Raw genomic sequence first — 24,155 nt, forward strand, 5'->3', positions numbered from 1 at the left:
GAGGGGAGGGGGGGCTGCAGTTCTGTACTGAACAATTTGCAGTTATCTGCTTCTATAATTTTTTTGGAAGGGTTTTGGCCCAGACTATTCCTCTCTATCCCAAACCTTCTCCCTCCATTCTCTTCTGATCTGGGCTGCTTGGCTCTCAGTTTGTGTTGTATAGTATCTGAATCCCAGAACCGAGACCACCCCATCCAGCTGAACCTCCTTGAGAACCACACATTCTGGATCCACAAGAATGGCTATTCCAAGGTGGTGACAGTAAACTACAGCAACGTAAAGTGTTTTTACGCCCACATTTTTCAGAGCTGATGCAGTAGTATATGACTCCTCTGGCATCTTGTGGGGAGGAGAGTAGATAGAGTAACGAGGGGAATGGGGGTTGGCTGGATAGCAGTAGGGATAATAGCTGGTTAGAGGTTGAGAGAGAGGGGGAAACTGGTGGGAGAAAGGGGTTAAAAAGGGAAGACACGGGTGGGGACCTGCTTCACAACAATAGTGCATTATGCAAAGAAGAGGGCAGCTGCATTTTCTATTGTGGGATCACATTTGTGGAATAGTTTGCTAGGGTACTTATGTCTGGTCATGAATGTTACCCCATTTTAGAGGCTGTTGAAGACCTATTTGTTTCTGTTAGCATATCCTCTGGCATAATGACAGTACAGGTATAGTGTGGGACAGCTTCTCAGTTTATTTTTTTCTTTTATGTTGAATTTTACTGTTGTGTATGTGTAAAGCTTTTATGGATGTTTTATTGTGATCCGCCTAGTAGTCAGGTGGAAAAAATATATATAGGTGATGTGCAGGAACATTAAGGGCTTGATCTACTAAGCTCCCCCACCCTATAGTCACAGAATGGGAAAATACCTTAGTTAATCAGACCATAAAGGCATAAAGGCAGAGAAGGAACCCAATGTTGGAAGATCAAAAACCCCTCCTCCCCTCACTCTTCAGATGTAGTATGAGTGTCAGCCACTGGCTCCTACGTGTTTAAGCTAGCTCCTAGATCTTACAATTTATGAAGTGGTCATATTAAGGGAAAGGATATAGAAAATCTCATGCTTTAGAGTTAATCCCAACATGGCACTATGCACGTGGAATCTGATAAACACAGAGAACAAATGTTTTCACAAGAGCTTGACTGTGTAACTGTTAATGCCAAGATATTATGCCAACAAGCACTAGCAAGGGGCCAGTCATCATCTGAGTCAGTCTGTAAAGTGAAGAGAGATTTCTTAAACAAGCCTATCCAATACCTTTCAGAGAACAATGAAAGGGAAATTAAAAATCAGCGATTGGTTACATTTGCCACATTGAGCCTGGAATAGGTGGGAAAATGTGGGATACAAGTGCAGCAAAAATAAACATTTGTCCAGTGACCCCTCAGTTAGTACTTAGCACTGTAATACCTTTCACAGCCAAATGTTCCGCCAACACTGCTCAAGTAGCAGCTTTTCAAAGTTTCTAGTTTTTTTTTTCAAAATTAAAACTGTATTCTATAAAATCATAAGTGTACCCCTTTCTGAATTATGAGCACAGCATTCTAAGCACTTTGAGATGCAAGTTAGATGACCCCTCATTTTATGAGCTCTGAATCAAAAATGGGGTCCGACAGTTCCACAGCTTACCTCATAGGTGCTGGTCAGCCTCAGACGGTAGAACATTGGAATGAAGATATGTGCTGGGATGATAAGGCCCAATATATAGGAGCAGCCCAAGAACCAGTACTCAGTACCAAACTTGTAGATCTCAGAGGGAACCCCAAGGATAGCCACTGCTGACTGAAAGGTGGCCAGCAGGGAAAGTGCCACAGGCAGGAAAGTCATGCTGCGATCCGCCAGCAGGAACTCCTGCGTGGTACGCTGCTTCCCACCGCTAAATGCATAGAACAGCCCAATCCCTGAGGAAAGGACCAGGAGCAGCACAAATATTATATAATCCACCGTTGTGAACGTCATTATGGCAGGATGCAGTCAAAGGCCCCTCAGTTGAAGAGTTCTGGCTACGACAAAAATTGTGAGAGTCTTGCCATTCTTTCCAGCCCTGAACCCCAACTTCTTTGGAGTCTCTGATTGCAGTGCAAATTAGGCAGTCCAGGTCTGCCCTAAAATTTCTGTACCCTGTAAAACAATTTTTCCACTTTGCTAATCCTTCCTGTCAAATGATGCTTAGGAATATATCATTGGATCCTGCCAGAAATCTTTGTGCTTCCGAGTTACAGACAGTAACACCAAGCCTTCAAGCACTGCTGTCGGTTTTGGCAATCCTCTGAAGAAAGGGGTTGATATCTGAAAAATAAAATAAACAGTGTCACTGCACTTCCATTTAATTTCTTAATTTCATATGAAGCCTGTTCAGATCAGGCAAACCTTGCCATCTTTATACAAGCGAGAAACAAACGACTGCTCTCTATAAGACTGGATATCAAGAGACACAATAGGGAGGTTTTGCAGTCTAACTAGTTGGGATCAGAGCCAACTGGAATATAACAATGTAGGCTGTAACCTCAACTGGGGGAGGATCAAAGGTTGAGAAAATCCCCTACCAATCTGCTCTGATAAACTAGCTCCAGTGTCTCTCTCTGCAGTAAAGATTAAACTTTTACATATAACTGCTTTCAGAGGCGTCCAAGCTTTCTTATGCAAACCTTTGAAGGTCATATGACACACTTTCACCTAGATTTACTGGCACAGCAAGAAAAGGGCCATGTAATCTATAAAGTAAATCCCAGTCTAACAACAGTTCTATCACCCACTGAGAATCTAATGAAATTCTGAATGTATAAATGTCACCCTTCATTTCTTCTGTATAAAATCACCAGAAGGAAGTCAGCCAGCCAGATTGCTGCTGGACTGCCTCTTTACCTTTGCATCATAGTGGCAATGGATAAAGAAGGGTCAACAAGTTTGCTCCATCCTGAGCAACAGGGAGAAGCATTTCCTCCCATTGCTTTAAAACAAATCTGAAATTTATACCTGCTGCACACCACAAATACAGAGATTCATGGACACACATCTGAGCAACGCTGTTTTGTTTTCTACAGCAGCAACTTGGAGGATAATTTTTGAAGAATCTCTTAAGAATTGAACTCTTACATTGTCATTTCACATAGAAATAAACTGTTTCATTTACAAATTAAGGGCTCAGTTTACTGAGCCTTGCACACTTTTTATCGCACGCTAATGCTAGAGACACCCATAGGAATATAATGGGTGTTCTATCATTAGCGTGTTTTAAAAAGTGTGCGCACATAAAGCGCAGCTTAGTAAACAGGGCCATAAGTATTGAAAATTGTTGAACACTTTCCTTTTTTCTTCCTGCTTCTATTCTTTGGAAGACACATAAGATTTGGTTGGAGGCATGACCTAATGGTTAGTGCAGCAGGCTTTGATCCTGGCAACCTGGGTTCAATTCCCACTGCAGTTCCTTGTGACCTGGGGCAAGTCACTTAACCCTCCATTGCCCCAGGTACAAAAACTTGGATTGTGAGCCCTCTAGGAACAGAGAAAGTACCTGCATATAATGTGTACAGTGCTGCGTACATCTAGTAGCGCTATAGAAATGAGTAGTAGTAGCAGAGGCAAACTACAATTAAAGGGGGCTTTTACACTTCTAGAAAGCAATGTAAGAGAGTATTTTGAAAATCTACATGAAGCTTTGCTGCAGAAGAAAAGGAGGGCTGGGAGGAACTAGAAGTCAACAGCAGAAGCTCTGTGTGTCTGTACAGTACTGCATGAAATCTAGTACCTCTATAAACATAATATTTATTAACAGAAAAAGGAGAGAGGTGACTACATCTAAGTAGGGTGAGGGGGAAAGGGGTAGAGGGAGGAAGAGGGCAGCACAGGGCATGCACCTTCCAAGAAAGCTCACTCACTGTATACTCCCTCCTCCCCAGCAAAAAAAAAAAAAAAAATAGTTGTAGGAGGGTTCACTTCATCGCTAGCAAGCACGTTCTGTAGAAATCAAAACTATGATTATTATTTCTGATCTCATCTGTAACCAACTAATTAAGATCTTTGCAGTCATGACTTTGCTGTCAAATTCACAGCCTTTCATTTTATTCCTGCGTTTATCTTGATAAGACAGTAAGTTGTAATGAGTATGGACTGTCCATTACCCTCCTTCTATAACTTTAGTGCCTAAATATAAGTGCTATTATAGCACGTTAAGATTGTACGGCCTGGCATTGAATTTCCAAGTTTGCAGATCTGCTAATGCAAAGCCGGTTAAATAGGATATACAGAACTTAACCAGTTATAGGTCACACATAAAAATAAAACTGACCTTTATGTGGTCCTATTCATGTGGTTGCCCTGATCAGTTAAGTGCTGAATATTGGCACTTAACTGGCTAAGTGCTGACTTCATCCCCAGAATGCCCCCAAATAGCCAGTTTTCAGTGGTATTAACCAGTTAAGTGCCACTGAAAATTAGTAATTAGTCCTGAACAGGCGATTTAACCAGCCAGGAACCATTTCTGGTTGGTTAAAACATTTTCACTATCAACCTGATATAATACTAGCACTTAAAGGTGTAAATGTTACATTCACACACGTAACTACCAGCTGGGCACTAAGCAAACTAAACATGCACCCTATATAGCAGGGGTTTTCAACCCAGTCCTCGGGGCACACCCAGCCAGTCAGGGTTTTCAGGATGTCCCCATTGAATTTAATGGTGATATTCTGAAAACCCGACTGACTAGGTGTATCCCAAGGACTGGGTTGAAAACCCCTGCCATATAGCATGCAACTGCAAGAGAACATACACATGGGCAGAGCAGGCCAGGGCCCACATTTACCCATGTGATTTATAGAATACCATAAGTTATACACTAAAGGGCAATATTTATACTAAAGGCCAAACGAATTTCAGATTTGGTTATGGATCAAAACTGGCTTAAAATCCTTTTTCTGCCTAGTTTCCGCCAAAAGGTTACTTTAATTTTTGTAACTACTCCCCTAACAAGGCTCATATATGGTTTTAACCTCCACCTTAACCATATATCATATAGAAATCATTCATATGTTTTTTATGTTTTTTATCGCCTCAGCAGTGCACATGACCAACTTCACTCTTTTATTGGACATTCAACAGCACCCAAATCCTCACTGGCGATAATATTTTATTAAACTGTTTCTTCATTTACTTATTTAACTGTTCATTTTACTTTTTAATCTCTAAGTTACTTATAAGCAATACTTAACTTGCACTGAACGGTCAGACCAGGGGTTCAACAATGCCCGACATGCATGTTTCGCCCTAAAAGGCTGTGTCAAGGGCTCCCCCTTAGCCGTTCTTAGTACCAGCCTCGCAATGTTTTCTTTCTGGATTTCCTCCTGCTTAGCAGAAAACATTGCGAGGCTGGTACTAAGAACGGCTAAGGGGGAGCCCTTGACACAGCCTTTTAGGGCGAAACATGCATGTCGGGCATTGTTGAACCCCTGGTCTGACCGTTCAGTGCAAGTTAAGTATTGCTTATAAGTAACTTAGAGATTAAAAAGTAAAATGAACAGTTAAATAAGTAAATGAAGAAACAGTTTAATAAAATATTATCGCCAGTGAGGATTTGGGTGCTGTTGAATGTCCAATAAAAGAGTGAAGTTGGTCATGTGCACTGCTGAGGCGATAAAAAAACATATGAATGATTTCTATATGATATATGGTTAAGGTGGAGGTTAAAACCATATATGAGCCTTGTTAGGGGAGTAGTTACAGTTGAAGGGCTCTTAAAGAGAGAGTTAGTAGTGCCAAGTACGTGCGGTACCTTAATTTTTGGCCATGTTTTCATTTTTGCTGAAAATACCATGTGTTTTCAGTGGAAGATGAAAATTTGTGCTTTGTCCCACTTGTCTACTTCTCCCTTCCTCCTGAACAGGAGTTGTCCTTCTCCCCCCCCCCCCCCCCCCCCACTCCGACACCCATAGGCCCCCCCCCCTGATGGTCAAGGGGGTATAAGTTAGGGCAGGAGTGGTCCCCAGTTACTCCTGCTCATTCCGGCTCTGCTCTCAAAATGGCTGCCGTGACTGGGGCATCACTCCTGCCCTGACAAGACCACCAGGGATTGTAAGATAGTCTGAGGGAAGGGTATACTACTTTATATTCTTTTTTTTTTTTTGTACTGAAATTTTAAGTGATACACTTATGATCTTGCACAATAGTTTCTATGGGAAATAGAGTGCTCCAAATAAAATTTGCACTTGACACCCTGTATTTTGGCATCTAAATCAGGGTGATCTTTAAAGAATTAGCCTGTGTGTGTATTCAGTGCTGCACATATCTGGAAATGCAGTATATGTCTCATGATAATTATAAAGTCCTGTATAAACATCTGCTTTATTCAATTTTCCATCCTTATGACCACCTTTCTCTTTTGCTTGATACTGCCTGAGGTGGTTGGGGGAGGGGGATTTCAAAGGGGAAAAAATAACTTCTGTATAACAAATGAAAGTCAACTCAGCATTGACCCACACTTCTGAAATGAAAGGGGATGGGACTTGATATACAGCCATCTCCCGTCCCACAAGGCGTACTAATCCCCAGCCCTGGCTGACCCCTTGCACCCGATACCTTCGCTCCTGCGCCCGATCAGCTGAACGCCTCTGGAGGAAATCTACTACTACTACTTAACATTTCTCACACCCATACTGATTTCATCCATTACAAATTCATGCTTTCCTCCTTCCAGTCCTCCCTATTCCTCACCAAATAGGACTATTTTGGGTGTAATAGTGTAATACACCCGATTGACTAATTCCCTCAGCTCTAACCCTCGTTGTCTCTTCACCACCCGTAACTCCTTCCTCAAAGTGCCCTCCGCTCCCACCCCCCTCACTCTCTCCTCAATCACTGGCTGACTACTTCCGCGACAAGGTGCGGAAGATCAACCTCAAATTCACCACCAAACCATCTCCTCCTCTTCACCCTATAACCCACTCCCCTCAACCAACCAACCCAAGCCTCCTTCTTCTCTTTTCCTGATATCACCGAAGAGGAAACCGCCCATCTTCTTTCCTCCTCGAAATGCACCACCTGTTCCTCTGACCCCATCCCCACCAACTTACTTAACACCATCTCTCCTACCGTCACCCCCCCCCCCCTCATCTGTCATATCCTCAACCTTTCTCTCTCCACTGCAACTGTCCCTGTCACCTTCAAGCATGCTGTAGTCATACCACTCCTCAAAAAACCATCACTTGACCCTACCTGTCCCCTCCAACTACCGCCCAATTTCCCTCCTACCCTTCCTCTCCAAGATACTTGAACGCGCAGTTCACAGCCGTTGCCTTGATTTTCTCTCCTCTCATGCCATCCTCGATCCGCTTCAATCCGGCTTTCGCCCCCTACACTCAACAGAAACTGCACTATCTAAAGTCTGCAATGACCTGTTCCTTGCCAAATCCAAAGGTCACTACTCCATCCTCATCCTCCTTGACCTATCCGCCATTTTTGACACTGTCAATCACGATTTACTTCTTGACACACTGTCCTCATTTGGGTTCCAGGGCTCTGTCCTCTCCTGGTTCTCCTCTTATCTCTCTCACCGTACCTTCAGAGTACACTCTCATGGTTCTTCCTCCACCCCCATCCCGCTCTCTGTTGGAGTTCCTCAGGGATCTGTCCTTGGACCCCTTCTTTTTTCAATCTACACCTCTTCCCTGGGCTCCCTGATCTCATCTCATGGTTTCCAATATCATCTTTATGCTGACGACACCCAGCTTTATCTCTCCACACCAGACATCACTGCCAAAACATCGGCTTGCTTATCCGACATTGCTGCCTGGATGTCCAACCGCCACCTGAAACTGAACATGGCCAAGACCGAGCTTATTGTCTTCCCACCCAAACCCACTTCCCCTCTCCCTCCTCTATCTCAGTTGATAACACCCTCATCGTCCCCGTCTCATCTGCCCGCAACCTCGGAGTCATCTTCAACTCCTCCCTCTCCTTCTCTGCGCATATCCAGCAGATAGCCAAGACCTGTCGCTTCTTCCTCTATAACATTAGCAAAATTCGCCCTTTCCTCTCTGAGCACACCACCCGAACTCTCGTCCACTCTCTCATTACCTCTCGCCTTGACTACTGCAACCTACTCCTCGCTGGCCTCCCACTTAGCCATCTATCCCCCCTTCAGTCCGTTCAGAACTCGGCTGCACGTCTTATCTTCCGCCTGGACCAATATACTCATATCACCCCTCTCCTCAAGTCACTTCACTGGCTTCCGATCAGGTACTGCATACAGTTCAAGCTTCTCCAACTAACCTACAAATGCACTCGATCTGCAGCCCCTCCTTACCTCTCCACCCTCATCTCCCCTTACGTTCCTACCCGTAACCTCCGCTCTCAAGACAAATCCCTCCTCTCAGTACCCTTCTCCACCACCACCACCACCACCAACTCCAGGCTCCGTCCTTTCTGCCTCGCTTCACCCCATGCTTGGAATAAACTCCCTGAGCCCATACACCAGGCCCCCTCCCTGCCCATCTTCAAATCCTTGCTCAAAGCCTACCTCTTCAATGTCGCCTTCGGCACCTAACCACTACACCTCTATTCAGGAAATCTTGACTGCCCCAACTTGACATTTCGTACTTTAGATTGTAAGCTCCTTCGAGCAGGGACTGTCCTTCTTTGTTAAACTGTACAGCGCTGCGTAACCCTAGTAGCGCTCTAGAAATGTTAAGTAGTAGTAGTAGTAGTGGTTACAATCAAAGTGGTTTACATATTATATGCAACTAGTAAAAAAGCCCCGTTTCTGATGCAAATGAAACGGGGGCTAGCAAGGTTTTCTTCAGAGTGTGCATGTGGGAGTGTGTGTCCCTGCCCTCTGCCCTCTCTCCCTCCCCCTCCCCCCTTGGAGTCCAGTCTTTCAGTGTTAAGTTTCCTGCTGTTCTGTGTTACAGAGAGAGTGAGGGCATCTCTCTCCCCTCCCCCTCTGTCCTTCACTGTTACAGAGAGAGGGATTTCGTGCTGTGCTGTTTTCCTTCACTCATGGGGAAACCGGATATCTCTGGCGCTTCACACTTCCGGCTGGAGGCTTCAGAACGTTGGTCTTGCCTTTTATATATATAGATTACTTATTTTGTACCTGGGGCAATGGAGGGTTAAGTGACTTACCCAGAGTCACAAGGAGCTGAATTGGGAATCAAACCCCATTCTCCTGGTTCTCAGGCTGCTGCACTAACCACTAGGCTACTTCTCTACTCCAAGCACCCTTAATTTTCAAAGAAATTAAAAATCTAAGTTTTCAGATTCCAATTCATCATCCTCATTTTGGCAAAGAACATTATTTTGGGGACCACTGCTCTCCTACAAAATCTAAAGCATTTGTTTTTTAGTGTTTTCCCTATATTTTGAATAATTTGACTTTTGCTGGGCCCTGGAAAAACACTCCTGGTTCTTCAGCTTGCGGAACTCCAGCCTTGGGCTGTTATTTTCCATGGATATTCATACAGATGCTAAATTATACCTTGTGGTAATTCTTGTGATTTTGCTTCTGTTCAGTATGAGGCTTTTTTGAACAACTGTGAACAAAAAAAAATTTTCATCATATCTGGATTTACATAATGCTTCTGATACTTGAAGATACGTATTTCTTTTTTTTTTTTTTTTTAGCACAGTGTCTCTGCATTTGCTCCCCTCCTTTCATAATGAAATTGGCAAGAAGAGCAGGATTTTATTTACCAGCCCACATTCAATGCTAAATCTTAAGGTCCTTTTGATAACAACCTAACTTAAACAATGTAACAATGTTAATTTAAAATCTTATCTTCCTCTACTTCTTTTTAAGCAACTCAAACTAATTATGCAGAAAGGACAAAAGTGTTTTGCTGAATCTTGTTAAGATAACCAATCTGTTCTCCTGAGGTGGGGGGTTATATCAATTCTAAACCTGCGTTAAGCATTCCAAACTATGCACAAAAGTTCCATTTGATTCTGAACAATAATCAATATAAAAAGTGATACTTATGTTAAAAAAAAGGAGGTTCTACTGTGGAATTCTATAAAGTCAGAGACCAAGCGGAACCTATGATACCAACAGGAAATAAATTGAGCAGATCAGACAAGACTTAAAACTTTTATTTACGAGAATGGTAAGGGATTTGCGTTACAAGACGTATGAGGAGAGACTTGTTGACCTGAACATGTATGCCCTGGAGGAAAGGAGAAACAGGAGTGATATGATAAAGACGTTCAAATATTTGAAAGGTATTACTCCGTAAACGAACCTTTTCCGGAGAGGGGAAGGCGGTAGAATGAGATGACATAAAATGAGATTGAAGGGGGGCAGACTCAAGAAAAATGTCAGGAAGTATTTCTTCACGGAGAGAGTAGTGGATGCTTGGAATGCCCTCCCGCGGGAGGTGGTGGAAATGAAAAAGGTAACTGAATTCAAACATGCGTGGGATAAACATAAAGGAATCCTGTTCAGAAGGAATGGATCCTCAGGAGCTTAGCCGAGATTGGGTGGCAGAGCCGGTGGGGGGAGGCGGGGCAGACTTATACGGTCTGTGCCAGAGCCGGTGGTGGGAGGCAGGACTGGTGGTTGGGAGGCGGGGATAATGCTGGGCAGGCTTATACGGTCTGTGCCCTGAAGAGGACAGGTACAAATCAAGGTAGGGTATACACAAAAAGTAGCACATATGAGTTTATCTTGTTGGGCAGACTGGATGGACCATGCAGGTCTTTTTCTGCTGTCATCTACTATGTTACTATGTATCTGTTCTTCTTAAATCTCTTTGTTACAGGGACCTTACTTGTAAGTCTAATAGAACAAATCACTCCTGTAGTACATGGTCATTTTGCTAAAGCAATGAAACCACTTTGGTAAGACTATGGTCAGGGCCGGTCTTAGCAAGTGCGGGGGGCCTTGTGCAGACCAATTTGGTGGGGTCCCATCCTAGCCCCGCCCCAGCTCCACCCCATTGATTATTAAATTTTTAGAACATTTATGAAATTTCAAATAAAGACAAATGAAGCTAAATTTGTACAGAAAAACTGATTGAAATAAGCACAATGCTATCATGAACCCCCCCCCCCCCCCCAGAAATTATTCAGTTCAAGTCCACTACAATTAGTAGTTCCAATTCTCATAATCCCGAGGGGGGGATACACAATCTCTCCACTGCAAAACACTATACACAAACTTGTGCAAAAACACTCATAACCTTACCAAACCATAACAGCACTAATTCCAAGGACAGGCCGAGCTACAACCTTATGCGTGGAAAGGCAGAACTGTAATTACACCAGGCTCTAAAACACCAATACATTACCTCGTGAAAAAAACAAAACAAAAAGGGCTGCAAATGCTACACGCTAGCAGGATACTGAACCTTGATCACACATGAAAAAACACATGACAACATATATGAAGGCAAAATACTGAACTAGAAAGTTACCTCAAGAAGTCCGACTCAGCATGCAGCAATACTAGAAAAATTGAAATTTACATGCAAAATATCACAAATGCACATTTCCAAAAGCTAAGGAGGAGGTGATCCACCAAGGTGGATGAACACTAACTCCCACGAAAAATCAGTTAGGGGTAAGTGGACCAATGACTCCAGGTGGATGTGGTAAATGACAATGTATGTACCTAAGGAGATTGTTGATATATATATATATATATATATACACACACACAAAAAAGGGGCATCAATTGATGCACTGATATGTAAAAAAATAATAAATGTACCCAAAGAAAAGGCATCCATTGATACATTGGTGTATATATATGAATGTATATGTACCCAACATATAATTGGAAAAATATGTGAAATGGCATCAATGTAAAAAGCATGATGAATCACGTATACCTAGGGAAATGAAGTACATGAATGCTGATGTACTAATGAATCCTATATGTGATAACAACATAAAGTGCTGAATGGAAAAAAAAACACAAAGTACTGAATAGAAAAAACATGGTAGGGCTGAGTAGATCACATGACTGCACTTGATCTGCTGAAAAATGCTGAAATAGAGATCATGGTTCAGTGTGTTTGTATAGATAAGATTTATGGCATTATCTCATCAAGGGAAGAAAAGTTTAGACCAACCGTCCTTAAATGATTCTGGTACTCCCACGGTCTGCAGGTTAAATGGTCTGGAAAAAAAATAAACATTGAGAAAAAAGGCATGCCGTACAGCAGAGAGCAGGGTAGGAAAAGATAAACAAAGAACGTCTGGATAAAAGAGCATGAGTGTATCGCAGAGCAAGGTGTGAAAGATCTAAGTGCAATGAAAGAGATTCGAAGGAATAAATGAAACCGAGCATGAACAGATGCAAATAAACGAAAGGGAGCATGGACAGAAGCAAATAAAAGAAACGGAGCAGCATGGACAGAAGCAAATAAAAGTGCCAGTGGTGTGAGTACCGTTGCAGGCAGGCAGGCATCAGTGAAAACGCTGTCTGTCTGATGTCCCACCAGGTCTTCCCTTCGCTGGTTCGTTCCCTCAGTGTCCCGCCCCCCAAGGAAATGATGTCAGAAGAAGGCGGGGCACTGAGGGAACGAACCAGCGAAGGGAAGGCTGGTGGGACATCAGACAGACAGCGTTTTTACTGACGCTGCCTGCAACAGAGGTAAATTTAAATACCGCCGGAGCAAAGGAAGCTGACTGAGGCACGGCGCGGGGCCCCCTTAAGCGCGAGGCCCTATGCGGCCGCCTCGGTCTAAGACCGGCCCTGACTATGGTTTAGGGCAGTGGTTCCCAAATCTGGTCCTGGAGGCACACCAGCCAGTCAGGTTTACAGAATATCCACAAGAGATCTGTATGCACTACCTCCACTGCATGCAAATTTCTTCATGAATATTCATTATGGATATCCTGAAACCCTGACTGGCATGGGTGCCTCTAGGACCAGGTTTGGGAACCACTGGTTCAGGGGTTAGATGGGTAAATCATCTAAGATTTACAATTGTTATGCTGTTAATACAAGTTGTACTTCAGTACACTGTATCTGTTATTTATCTATTGTGTTCTTTCTTCATAAGGTGAAATTATATCTTACCTGATAATTTCCTTTCCTTTAGTTGGGCCGTAACATTCTGAACCATCTGCTGGTAGGAAGGGATAACGGATCTTTTCCAGTGAACTCACCAGTATAACCTTCTGGTGCTCAGTGGAAAGTTCTGGTATGCATCTGCCAAAGAACAATGATCATCAAGCAAGCATAACACCATAGCATGGCACTCGCTACCCTGCACACAAGAATTGTCCTTTAAAAAATAAAAAGAATTGTCCTTTAAAAAATAAAATACTGTAAGAACAGCAGAGTACCCCATCAGCTCTGGACCGTAGTCTTCTGAGGGCAGGTCTCAGAACAGTATGGCCCGATTAAAGGAAAAGAAATGCTCAGTTAAGACATAATTTCACTTTCCTTGTCGTCTGTGGCCATATTGTTCTGAATAAGTAGGATGTCCCAAGCAGGACTACCTGGCAGGAGAAGACAAAGCCCCCTGACAGCTCTGCTAAAGTCCGAGCTGGTCCTAGCCAGAACACTGAACCTGTAATGCTTCCCAAAAGGAGTGGGGTGACAACCACTTTGCCACCCTACAAATCTCCTCTGCCCAGGAGGTCACCTGGACCCTCAAACCTGGAGGCACCTGATGAGTCCTACAAATCTAGGCAGATTCAATAGCCGCCTTGATCCACTCCACAATAGTGGCCTTAAAGACCACTTGGCCCTTCTGAGGGCCATGAAAATGGACAAGTAATGCAACAATGTCCTCTGGACGTCCCGCTTGTGCAGCCTCCAAGCCAAGGAGTTTGAACCATCCTTCTCAAAGAGAGTAAACAGACCTCCTGGTTCACACAGTCACTTTGGGCAGAAAGGAAATCAGTCCTACAAAAAGAGAGGTACAGGTCCCAACAAGATAATGCCTGTAACTCCGAGACTCTCCGAGCCGAGTTAATCAAAACAAGGAAAATCATCTTGAGCGTAAGGTCCCTAATGGACACAGACCACAATCAATCAAAAGGAGCCCCAGAGAGCACAAGGAAAATCATATTCAGGTCCTAAGATGGAAAAGCGAAGGACAAACTGGAGGCCACAAATGCATTACCCCCTTCAAAAACCGGGCTATCTGCCTATGCGCCGTCAAGGAAAGGCCCTTCACCTTGACCCAAAAATTGAAAGGGCAGCTGCCTAGACCTTTAAGGAGCTCCGTAACAAACCCTTATCGTGACCCTGCTGCAAAAAGCCAAGAATATCTAGGACCTGTGCCTTCCAGGAGAACAATGCCTGCCAGGCACACCAACCCTCAAAAATCTTCCAAACTCACTTGCAAGCCTTTTGGGACATAATCAAGGTAGAGGCAACCACAGTTGAGAAACTATGCCTCACTAAACGCCTCCTTTCAAGGGCCAACTGTAAGCTAGAAGGGATATAGATCCTCCATTTCTACCGGATCTCGGAGTAAGCCACACCCTCAGAGCAGGGGGAGGGCTCAACCAACAATAGATGCACAAGGTCAGTAAAGCATGCTCAACGGGGCCAATCTGGAGCTACCAGAAGGACCAGATGAAGACACCACACAAAGCTGTGCAAGAGCTAGCCTATCAGAGACCATGGAGGGAACACATATAGGGCTCCTTCACTGGCCTAGGCATCTATCCTCTGCGAGGCTGCCTACATCCTGTGGCTGAAGAAATGTTCTGACTTGGCACCGGAGCGTGTACCCATCAAGTCAAACACAGGGGGACCCCACTGGGTTTGAAAGAGCGAAAAGGCCACCAGCCCCAGCTCCAATTCCCCTGGATCCAATAGGTAACGATTGAGGAACTCCACATGGACACTGTCCATGCCAATTATATGAACTGCTGAAAAGGCATGCAGATATCTCTCCACCCAATGGCAGAGGTTCACAGCTTCCAAGATCACTGCCTAGCTCCTGGTACCACCTTCTTTGTTGAGGCTGCTTTGATTGGTAACCGCATAAGTAGTAGTAGTAACCCTTATTCACTTGTTCAGAATCCTTATTTTATCATCCTCACTTTAATATTCCCTTATCTCTTGTTTCTCTGTCCTAACTAGATTGTAAGCTCTGTTGAGCAGGGACTGTCTCTTCATGTTCAAGTGTACAGCGCTGCATACGTCTAGTAGCGCTATAGAAATGATAAGTAGTAGTAGTAGGTAAGCCACCACTGTGGAATAGTCCTTTAGACTGCCTTCTCCTGGAGCAGAAGGAACTCTATAAAGGCCAGGGGCACTGCCCAAGTTTCCAGGCAGTTGATGGACCATAAAGCCTCCAACAAAGACCACCTACGCCACTCAGCCCAGGTAACTCGCCCCATGCAATGAGACTCATATCAATGATAACCACAACCCACTCTGAAGAGTCCAGCATAACACCTCACAGGGAAGGGAGGGGAAAAGGAGCTCAAAATCATAACACATCATGGCCCATGGAGGCGAGAGAGCTGACTACAGAGGCTGCATGTACGCTTATGCCCAAGGTACCACCCCCAGAGACGCTGCCATGGAGCCCAGGAGCTGTACATAGTCCCAAAACTTGGAAAACTGCAAGATGGCTCTGGTGCCCCCCTCCCCAAATCTCTGAGACCATTTCCAAAATCAGAAACAGTCCATCACAATTGGGGCACACTGCTGTCAGTTCCTGCAGACAGTATAGCATCTGCCAGCAGGCATGCCTGGCCATGTGGCCAGTATATGCTGGCCTGCCTGACTGCTTGGGCTGACCTCAGCCTACATCTCTGGTGTCTCCGCCATCCCCCCTGCTCACTGTGGCATGCTCTTGTCTTTTTTACTGAATGAACTGTATTCCCCCAACCTGAGAATAAAGCCAAACATTTTGATACATTTAATTGTTCCACTCCATTTTGTGGTGCTATCTTTGAGTAACCTTTCATAAAATATGTACGTGTGTGTCTATTCTTACCAAGGTATATAAGGCAGGTGTAAATCCATGTGCCTTCCTTCCCTGTTGTAACTTTAAGAAGACGCATTAATGAAACAATAAACTGACTGGGTAGCAAAATAGGTTGGGGTTTTTTTTTCAGGGACAGTACATTCAACCACAAACCAATATTTTAAAATTTCTGAATATTAGTGAAAATTTAAAGACTTTGGCTCGCTTTTGAAACAGAAAAATGGCCAAAAAAGCAGCACAAAGCGGCAGATGGATGTTTTTCTTGCAAAAACATCCAAATCGCTATTTTCGAAACACATTTTAAAGAAATTTTCTATGCAGTTCGTCTGCAATGCGTCCATATTTATTTATTTATTAGGATTTACTTACTGCCTTTTTGAAGGAATTCACTCAAGGCGGTGTACAGTAAGAGCAGATCAAACATGAGCAATAGACAATTACAGCAGTAAAAATATTCAAAAACAATACAAAGTATGGCATGGTATACTATTTACAATGTCAACACAATACGTAATAGAACATCATAATTGATAGCAAAGGGTAAAGCAAAGATGTAACATATAGAAGGGTAAGAAAGTAGGAAGAGTTAGAAAGTAAGGTGATATTTCTCTGGTAAGTGAACAAATTTTGCTTGTGCTTTCGGAACTTGAAGATTGGGGTTTAAAGGAGGAACTGTAAGTTAGTGATAGGCTGATATCCTTAATACTTTAGCAAGTTTTAAATTACGGAAAAACTCAAAAAAACACTAAGATGGAGTCAGCAGTCCAGCAGCGAGAGGGGTGCTATCCAGTCTTTTGCATTGAGTGTCACATGTATGATTATCTCCCAATTGGTGAGGTGTCATATGTGTGTGCCCGATGCAAAGAGCTCCTAGCTCTCAGAGAACGTGTCCGTTCCCTTGAGGCTAGAGTAGCAGACTTGATGGAGCTGAGGGAGACAGAGAGGTACATAGAGGAGACCTACAGGGATGTTGTAGAGAAGTCCCACCTCCAGTCAGGTAGCCCCTGTGCTACCTTGGAGGAGGGAGGTCTCCTAGAAGGAGAGCATCACCCTGGTGAAGTAGGAAGTACTCCTGTAGCCAGGACCTGCCCACCAGGGGATGTATTATCCTTTCGCACCGAGGATATATCTCCAAATGTTGCCCGGGAGGGAAAGGTTAGGACAGCTGTTGTACTTGGTGATTCGATCATTAGGCATATAGATAGCTGGGTGGCTGGTGGACGTGAGGATCGCCTGGTGACTTGCCTGCCTGGTGCGAAGGTGGCGGACCTCACGTGTCACCTAGATAGGATTCTAGATAGTGCTGGGGAGGAGTCCGCTGTCTTGGTACATGTGGGTACCAATGACATAGGAAAATGTGGGAGAGAGGTTCTGGAAGCAAAATTTAGGCTCTTAGGTAGAAAGCTGAAATCCAGATCCTCCAGGGTAGCATTTTCTGAAATGCTACCTGTGCCACGCGCAGGGCCCAAGAGACAGGCAGAGCTCCAGAGTCTCAATGCGTGGATGAGACGATGGTGCAGGGAGGAGGGCTTTAGATTTGTTAGGAACTGGGCAACATTCTGGGGAAGGGGGAGCCTATTCCGAAAGGATGGGCTCCATCTTAACCAGAGTGGGACCAGGCTGCTGGCATCGGCGTTTAAGAAGGAGATAGAGCAGCTTTTAAACTAGAAATGGGGGGAAGGCCGACAGTCGCTCAAAAGAGCATGGTTCGGGATAAGGTATCTTTCAAAGATATCACCATAACAGGGAAGATAGAGTATCCTGATAGTGAGGTTGCAAAAGAGATTGTAGTAGATCGGGTATCTTTAAATAACAATAAAAATCAGACAAAAGATTGCCAATTAATACTGTCAAGTACTAAGCATGATGTACTTAGGAACAACAAACATAGTTTGAAATGTCTATATGCGAATGCCAGGAGCCTAAGAAATAAGATGGGGGAGTTAGAATATATTGCACTAAATGAAAAATTAGATATAATAGGCATCTCTGAGACCTGGTGGAAGGAGGATAACCAGTGGGACACTGTCATACCGGGGTACAAATTATATCGTAGTGATAGGGTGAATCGGATTGGTGGAGGGGTAGCATTGTATATTAACGAGAGCCTTGAATCAAATAGATTGAAAATTCTGCAGGAAGCAAAACACTCCTTGGAATCACTGTGGATTGAAATTCCATGTGCAAAGGGGAAAAGGATAGTGATAGGAGTGTACTACCGTCCGCCTGGCCAGGACGAACAGACGGATGCGGAAATGTTAAAGGAAATCAGGGACGCAAACAAACTGGGCAACACAATAATAATGGGGGATTTCAATTACCCGCATATAGACTGGGTTAATGTAACATCTGTACACGCAAGGGACATAAGATTTCTTGATGAAATCAAGGACAGCTTCATGGAACAGCTAGTTCAGGAGCCGACAAGAGAAGGAAAAATACTAGACTTAGTCCTTAGTGGTGCTCATGATCTAGTGCAGGGGGTAACGATACGAGGGCCGCTTGATAACAGTGATCATAATATGATCGGTTTTGATATTGGCATTGAAGGAAGTGAAACTAGGAAATCAAGTACGCTAGCGTTTAACTATAGAAAAGGTGATTACGACAAAATGAGAAAAATGGTGAAAAAAAGACTGAAAGGAGCAGCTCGCAGAGTAAAAAACTTGCATCAGGCGTGGATGCTGTTTAAAAACACCATCCTGGAGGTTCAGGACAAATATATTCCACGTATTAGAAAAAAGGGAAAAAAGACTAAACGTCAGCCGGCGTGGCTAAACAGTAAGATAAAGGAAATCATTAGAGCCAAAAAACAATCCTTCAGAAAGTGGAGAAGAGAACCAACTGAAAGTAACAGGATAGATCATAAGGAATGCCAAGCCAAATGCAAAGCGGAGATAAGGAGGGCAAAAAAGGACTTTGAGAAGAAATTAGCGTTGGAAGCAAAAATACATAGTAAAAACTTTTTTAGATACATTAAAAGCAGGAAACCGGCCAAAGAGTCGGTTGGGCCGCTGGACGAAAATGGTGTTAAAGGGGCGATCAAGGAGGACAAAGCCGTAGCGGAGAAATTAAATGAATTCTTTGCTTCGGTCTTCACCGAGGAGGATTTGGGGGGGACACCGGTGCCGGAAAGAATATTTGAAGCGGGGGAGTCAGAGAAACTAAACAAATTCTCTGTAACCTTGGAGGATGTAATGGGTCAGTTCAGCAAGCTGAAGAGTAGTAAATCACCGGGACCTGATGGTATTCATCCCAGAGTATTAATAGAACTAAAAAATGAACTTGCGGAGCTACTGTTAGAAATATGCAATCTGTCCCTAAAATCGAGTGTAATACCGGAAGACTGGAGGGTAGCCAATGTTACTCCGATTTTTAAGAAAGGTTCCAGAGGAGATCCGGGAAATTATAGACCGGTGAGTCTGACGTCGGTGCCGGGCAAGATGGTGGAGGCTATTATTAAGAATAAAATTGCAGAGCATATACAAAAACATGGACTGATGAGACAAAGTCAGCACGGATTTAGTGAAGGGAAGTCTTGCCTCACCAATCTAATGCATTTTTTTGAGGGGGTAAGCAAACATGTGGACAATGGGGAGCCGGTTGATATTGTATATCTGGATTTTCAGAAGGCGTTTGACAAAGTGCCGCACGAAAGACTCCTGAAGAAATTGCAGAGTCATGGAATCGGAGGTAGGGTATTATTATGGATTAAGAACTGGTTGAAAGATAGGAAGCAGAGAGTAGGATTGCGTGGCCAGTATTCTCAGTGGAGGAGGGTAGTTAGTGGGGTCCCGCAGGGGTCTGTGCTGGGTCCGTTGCTTTTTAATGTATTTATAAATGACCTAGAGATGGGAATAACTAGTGAGGTAATTAAATTCGCCGATGACACAAAATTATTCAGGGTCGTCAAGTCGCAGGAGGAATGTGAACGATTACAGGAGGACCTTGCGAGACTGGGAGAATGGGCGTGCAAGTGGCAGATGAAGTTCAATGTTGACAAGTGCAAAGTGATGCATGTGGGTAAGAGGAACCCGAATTATAGCTACGTCTTGCAAGGTTCCGCGTTAGGAGTTACGGATCAAGAAAGGGATCTGGGTGTCGTCGTCGATGATACGCTGAAACCTTCTGCTCAGTGTGCTGCTGCGGCTAGGAAAGCGAATAGAATGTTGGGTGTTATTAGGAAGGGTATGGAGTCCAGGTGTGCGGATGTTATAATGCCGTTGTATCGCTCCATGGTGCGACCGCAGCTGGAGTATTGTGTTCAGTACTGGTCTCCGTATCTCAAAAAAGATATAGTAGAATTGGAAAAGGTACAGCGAAGGGCGACGAAAATGATAGTGGGGATGGGACGACTTTCCTATGAAGAGAGGCTGAGAAGGCTAGGGCTTTTCAGCTTGGAGAAGAGACGGCTGAGGGGAGATATGATAGAAGTGTATAAAATAATGAGTGGAATGGATCGGGTGGATGTGAAGCGACTGTTCATGCTATCCAAAAATACTAGGACTAGAGGGCATGAGTTGAAGCTACAGTGTGGTAAATTTAAAACGAATCGGAGAAAATTTTTCTTCACCCAACGTGTAATTAGACTCTGGAATTCATTGCCGGAGAACGTGGTACGGGCGGTTAGCTTGACGGAGTTTAAAAAGGGGTTAGATAGATTCCTAAAGGACAAGTCCATAGACCGCTATTAAATGGACTGGAAAAATTCCTCATTTTTAGGTATAACTTGTCTGGAATGTTTTTACGTTTGGGGAGCGTGCCAGGTGCCCTTGACCTGGATTGGCCACTGTCGGTGACAGGATGCTGGGCTAGATGGACCTTTGGTCTTTCCCAGTATGGCACTACTTATGTACTTATGTACTTATGTAAAGATATCACAGTTGGGTGCAGAATTTGAGCATTCCCACAACTTGGATGTTTTTCTGCCATAATAGACTTTTGGTCTGGACCTTTTCAATCAAGACTAAGTCATAAAAAGGTACCCTAAATGACCCTCTTACTCCCCCAGTGGTCACTGACCCCCTCCCACCCCACATCCCCAAATATGAAAGAAACAGTATATACCAGCCTCTATGACAGCTTCAGATGTTATGGCCAGTCCTATTAGAGCAGCAGCAGGTCCCTGGAATAGACTAACGGTCAGTGCACTGCCCTGCAGAGAAGGGGACCCAGGCCTAACTATTACACTTGTGATGGAAAGTGTGAACCCACCAAAAACCTAATATACCTTCAAATAGGTGACACCTACAGACATAAGGGCTATTATAGTGGTGTAAAGGAGGATTTTGGAGGGCTCCCTATACAACATAAGGGGGTAACAGTGAGATGTGTACATGGGACCTTTTATGTGAAGTCCACTGCAGCGCCCTCCCTAGGGTGCCCTACTGTTCTGGTGGGATGTCCATGTGGCCAGTCTACTAAGAATGCTGCCCCACCCCACCCCCACATGTCCCAATAGCTCGTTTTTACGCATTTTTCCCTTGGATTTTTTTTTTTTTCTGAAAATGGTCCCAAAAGAAAAACACACCGAGCACATACATCTAAAAACATCTAGGAAATGGCCATTTTCAAAACTAAAAGATGTTTTTCAGGATCAAAATGGATTTGTCACTTTATTTTTGGGAGTGGAGGAGAAGCCTAGTGGACTTTGATCCTGGGGAACTGAGTTTGATTCCCACTGCAGCTCCTTGTGACTCTGGGCAAGTCACTTAACCCTCCATTACCCCTGGTACAAAATAAGTACCTGAATAAATGTAAACCGCTTTGAATGTAGTTGCAAAAACCTCAGAAAGGCGGTACATCAAGTGCCAGTCCCATTTCTGGACATTTTCAGCAAAACGTCCAAAGTTGGATTTAGATGTCATATCGAAAATGGCCCTCCACATTATTTAGAACTGAAATTTCTTTCACAGACTTAAGAAAAATATTTATAAAAGAAATAATTATAAAAGAAAACTTCACTTCAGATCTATGAGAAAGTATGGTGACAGCTTTCTGATGATTTCCAGCTAAGCTGATGATCTGATTGAAAACATAATTTTAAATAGTAGGGGACTTTTATAAAACAGGCATAACATGTGCTGTGTGTCTTATTTATTTATTTGCGAGTGCCTGGTATACTATCACAGGAGAAACAGTGTGGTGCACAAACCTGGTTGAAACTTCAATGCAAGAACACCAAAACCACAAGATATAACCATATAAAAATAAAAGTGGGGCGCATATAGCACAACAATTAAATCCAGAATACAAATTATGATAAACAAAGTGGGACACAAAAGGAAGAACAGTCTCCCAAGAGAATTAACTAAAGACAATCTTACTCTTGCTGGAATTCTGTGCCCAAAGTTTGCAAATCCTGCAAAATTCTGCACAGATTTTTCAAAATTTTTTTGCAGCCCCCTCCCTTCCACAGCATCCTTCTTTTTTTTTCCCAGCCCCTCCCTCCCTCCAGCTTCCCCTGCACTCACCCATGAGGTAGGGGTGAAGGAGCTGCAGTGAGAGAACATCTTCAGGGGCAGGAAAGAACCCCACTCTTTCCTGACCCACTGCCACCGCTCTCTCGCTGGTGCTTTTTCCAAAATGCCACCGAGACTTCAAACAGTAATCTAATGAGATTACTGACTGAAGTCTCGACAGCCATTTTGAAAAAGCACGGCGCCAGCAGGGCAGGAAATATTGGGGTTCTTTCTTGCCCCCGAAGAGGCTACTTGACCACCACAGCATTCAGTGCTTAGGTAGGTAGGTAGGACAGTTGGTGGGTGAGCAGGCGACCAGGTGGCGGCATTCTGCAGAGAAATTGTGAATTTTGTGCAACTGGGTAATTTTATGCAAATTCTGCACTCCACAGTCATGCAGAATTCTGGAAGGAGTACAATCTGGAATAGGCCTGATGGAAAAGTAACATCTTTAAAGAGAACTTGAACCTAGAACACATGGAGACAGGTAGTTTATTCCAGAGTGTAACGGCTATACAGCTGAAAGTGGATGATCGAGAAGAATCAAATACCAATTTTCTCTGATGGAATTGAGAGAAGATTATTCTCTGAGGAACAGAATGTTCTAGTTGGATGATAAGATATAAGCATGTTAAACAAGCGTACAGATATGCTAGTATATTAAGCTTTAAGAGTATGAAGGAAAATCTTAAATTAGATTCTGCTTGATATTGGTAGTCAGTCAATGTTAATCAATCATGTTGTTATGTTGTCAAAGTGATTGGTGTTAATAAAGTAGCCTCACCACAGAATTCTAAAGTAATTGTAAAAGCATAGCACAGCATATGTCACGGTCACCCCCGCGCTCCCTTACCTCTGCATCGGGGTCTCGTGTGATGTGCCCCGCTGCTTTATGCGCTGATCCCTCCTCCAGCTTGTCAATAGCTGTGTAAGTTTGTTTGGGGGAAGCTGGATTCGGGTTGACACTGCTCAGGTCCGCCCCTTGCTGACATCATCACCTTGGGCCTTCTTCTGCAGCCGCTGCTCTCTACCTCTTTGCCTTGCAACAGGTCATCCTGGTTCCAGCTTCTAGCAGTTTCCAGCACAAGGTTCATCTTCCAAGCCTGGTTCCAGCTTCCAGCACAAGCTTCAGCTTTGAGTTCAAATCTTTATTATTTTTTTTTTTAAGTAACAAAAATATGTATACAAAATGATGTTCCATCAGATAAATACATTACATGCTCAAATGAATAGAACTATGAAAACAATTATGGAAAAAAAACAATACTAAAATACTAAAAAATATATATATAATATATATATTTTTTTTAAAAAGGGAGATGCTATATAAAGAAATAATAAACTGGTTGCTTTCTGTGAATATCAAAGGGTATCAGTAGATAGGACACTGGTTGCCTTGAGCCTTTCTAGATTCATACATAGAATGTCAATGTGATTACAAACCTTGTTTTAAATATCCAAAGGTTTCCATGTCCGAAGAATGGCCTCTCTGTTATTTTTTTCAGCAGATTTTAATTCAAATTTTGATATCATACATATTGTGTTCCACCAGAATGTAGCATGTTTGCATTTTTCCAGTTGCCTAGAATCATCTACAGGGCTTCAGCTTCCAGTCTTGGTTCCAGCTTCCAGCACAAGCTTCTAGTTCTGGTTCCAGTTCCCAGCACAAGTTTCATCTTCCAGATCCAGATCAAGCTTCCTTCGATGCCTCTACTAGAGCAATCCATTCTGCAGGGACTTGCCCATTGCTTGCTACAGTCTGTCTGTCCCCTGGGCAGGCAGGCAGTGCTGTTACACCG

General features: G+C 43.6%; 1 protein-coding gene across 1 annotated transcript in view; it reads right to left on the minus strand.

Moving 5' to 3' along the window:
- Positions 1 to 23,855, minus strand: part of LOC115458636 (sodium-dependent multivitamin transporter-like) — an 86,051-nt gene extending 62,196 nt beyond the window's left edge. The window contains exons 1-3 of the mRNA XM_030188479.1: positions 23,800 to 23,855; positions 23,210 to 23,502; positions 1,629 to 2,288 (exon numbers count right to left, since the gene is read on the minus strand). Coding sequence (XP_030044339.1) covers positions 1,629 to 1,958 — 330 coding nt within the window. The 5' untranslated portion in view covers positions 1,959 to 2,288; positions 23,210 to 23,502; positions 23,800 to 23,855. The remainder of the gene's footprint in view (positions 1 to 1,628; positions 2,289 to 23,209; positions 23,503 to 23,799) is intronic.
- Between the last annotated feature and the right edge of the window lie 300 nt (positions 23,856 to 24,155).

The sequence above is a fragment of the Microcaecilia unicolor genome, unplaced genomic scaffold, assembly GCF_901765095.1.
Source record: "Microcaecilia unicolor unplaced genomic scaffold, aMicUni1.1, whole genome shotgun sequence".
NCBI classification, from domain to species: domain Eukaryota; kingdom Metazoa; phylum Chordata; class Amphibia; order Gymnophiona; family Siphonopidae; genus Microcaecilia; species Microcaecilia unicolor.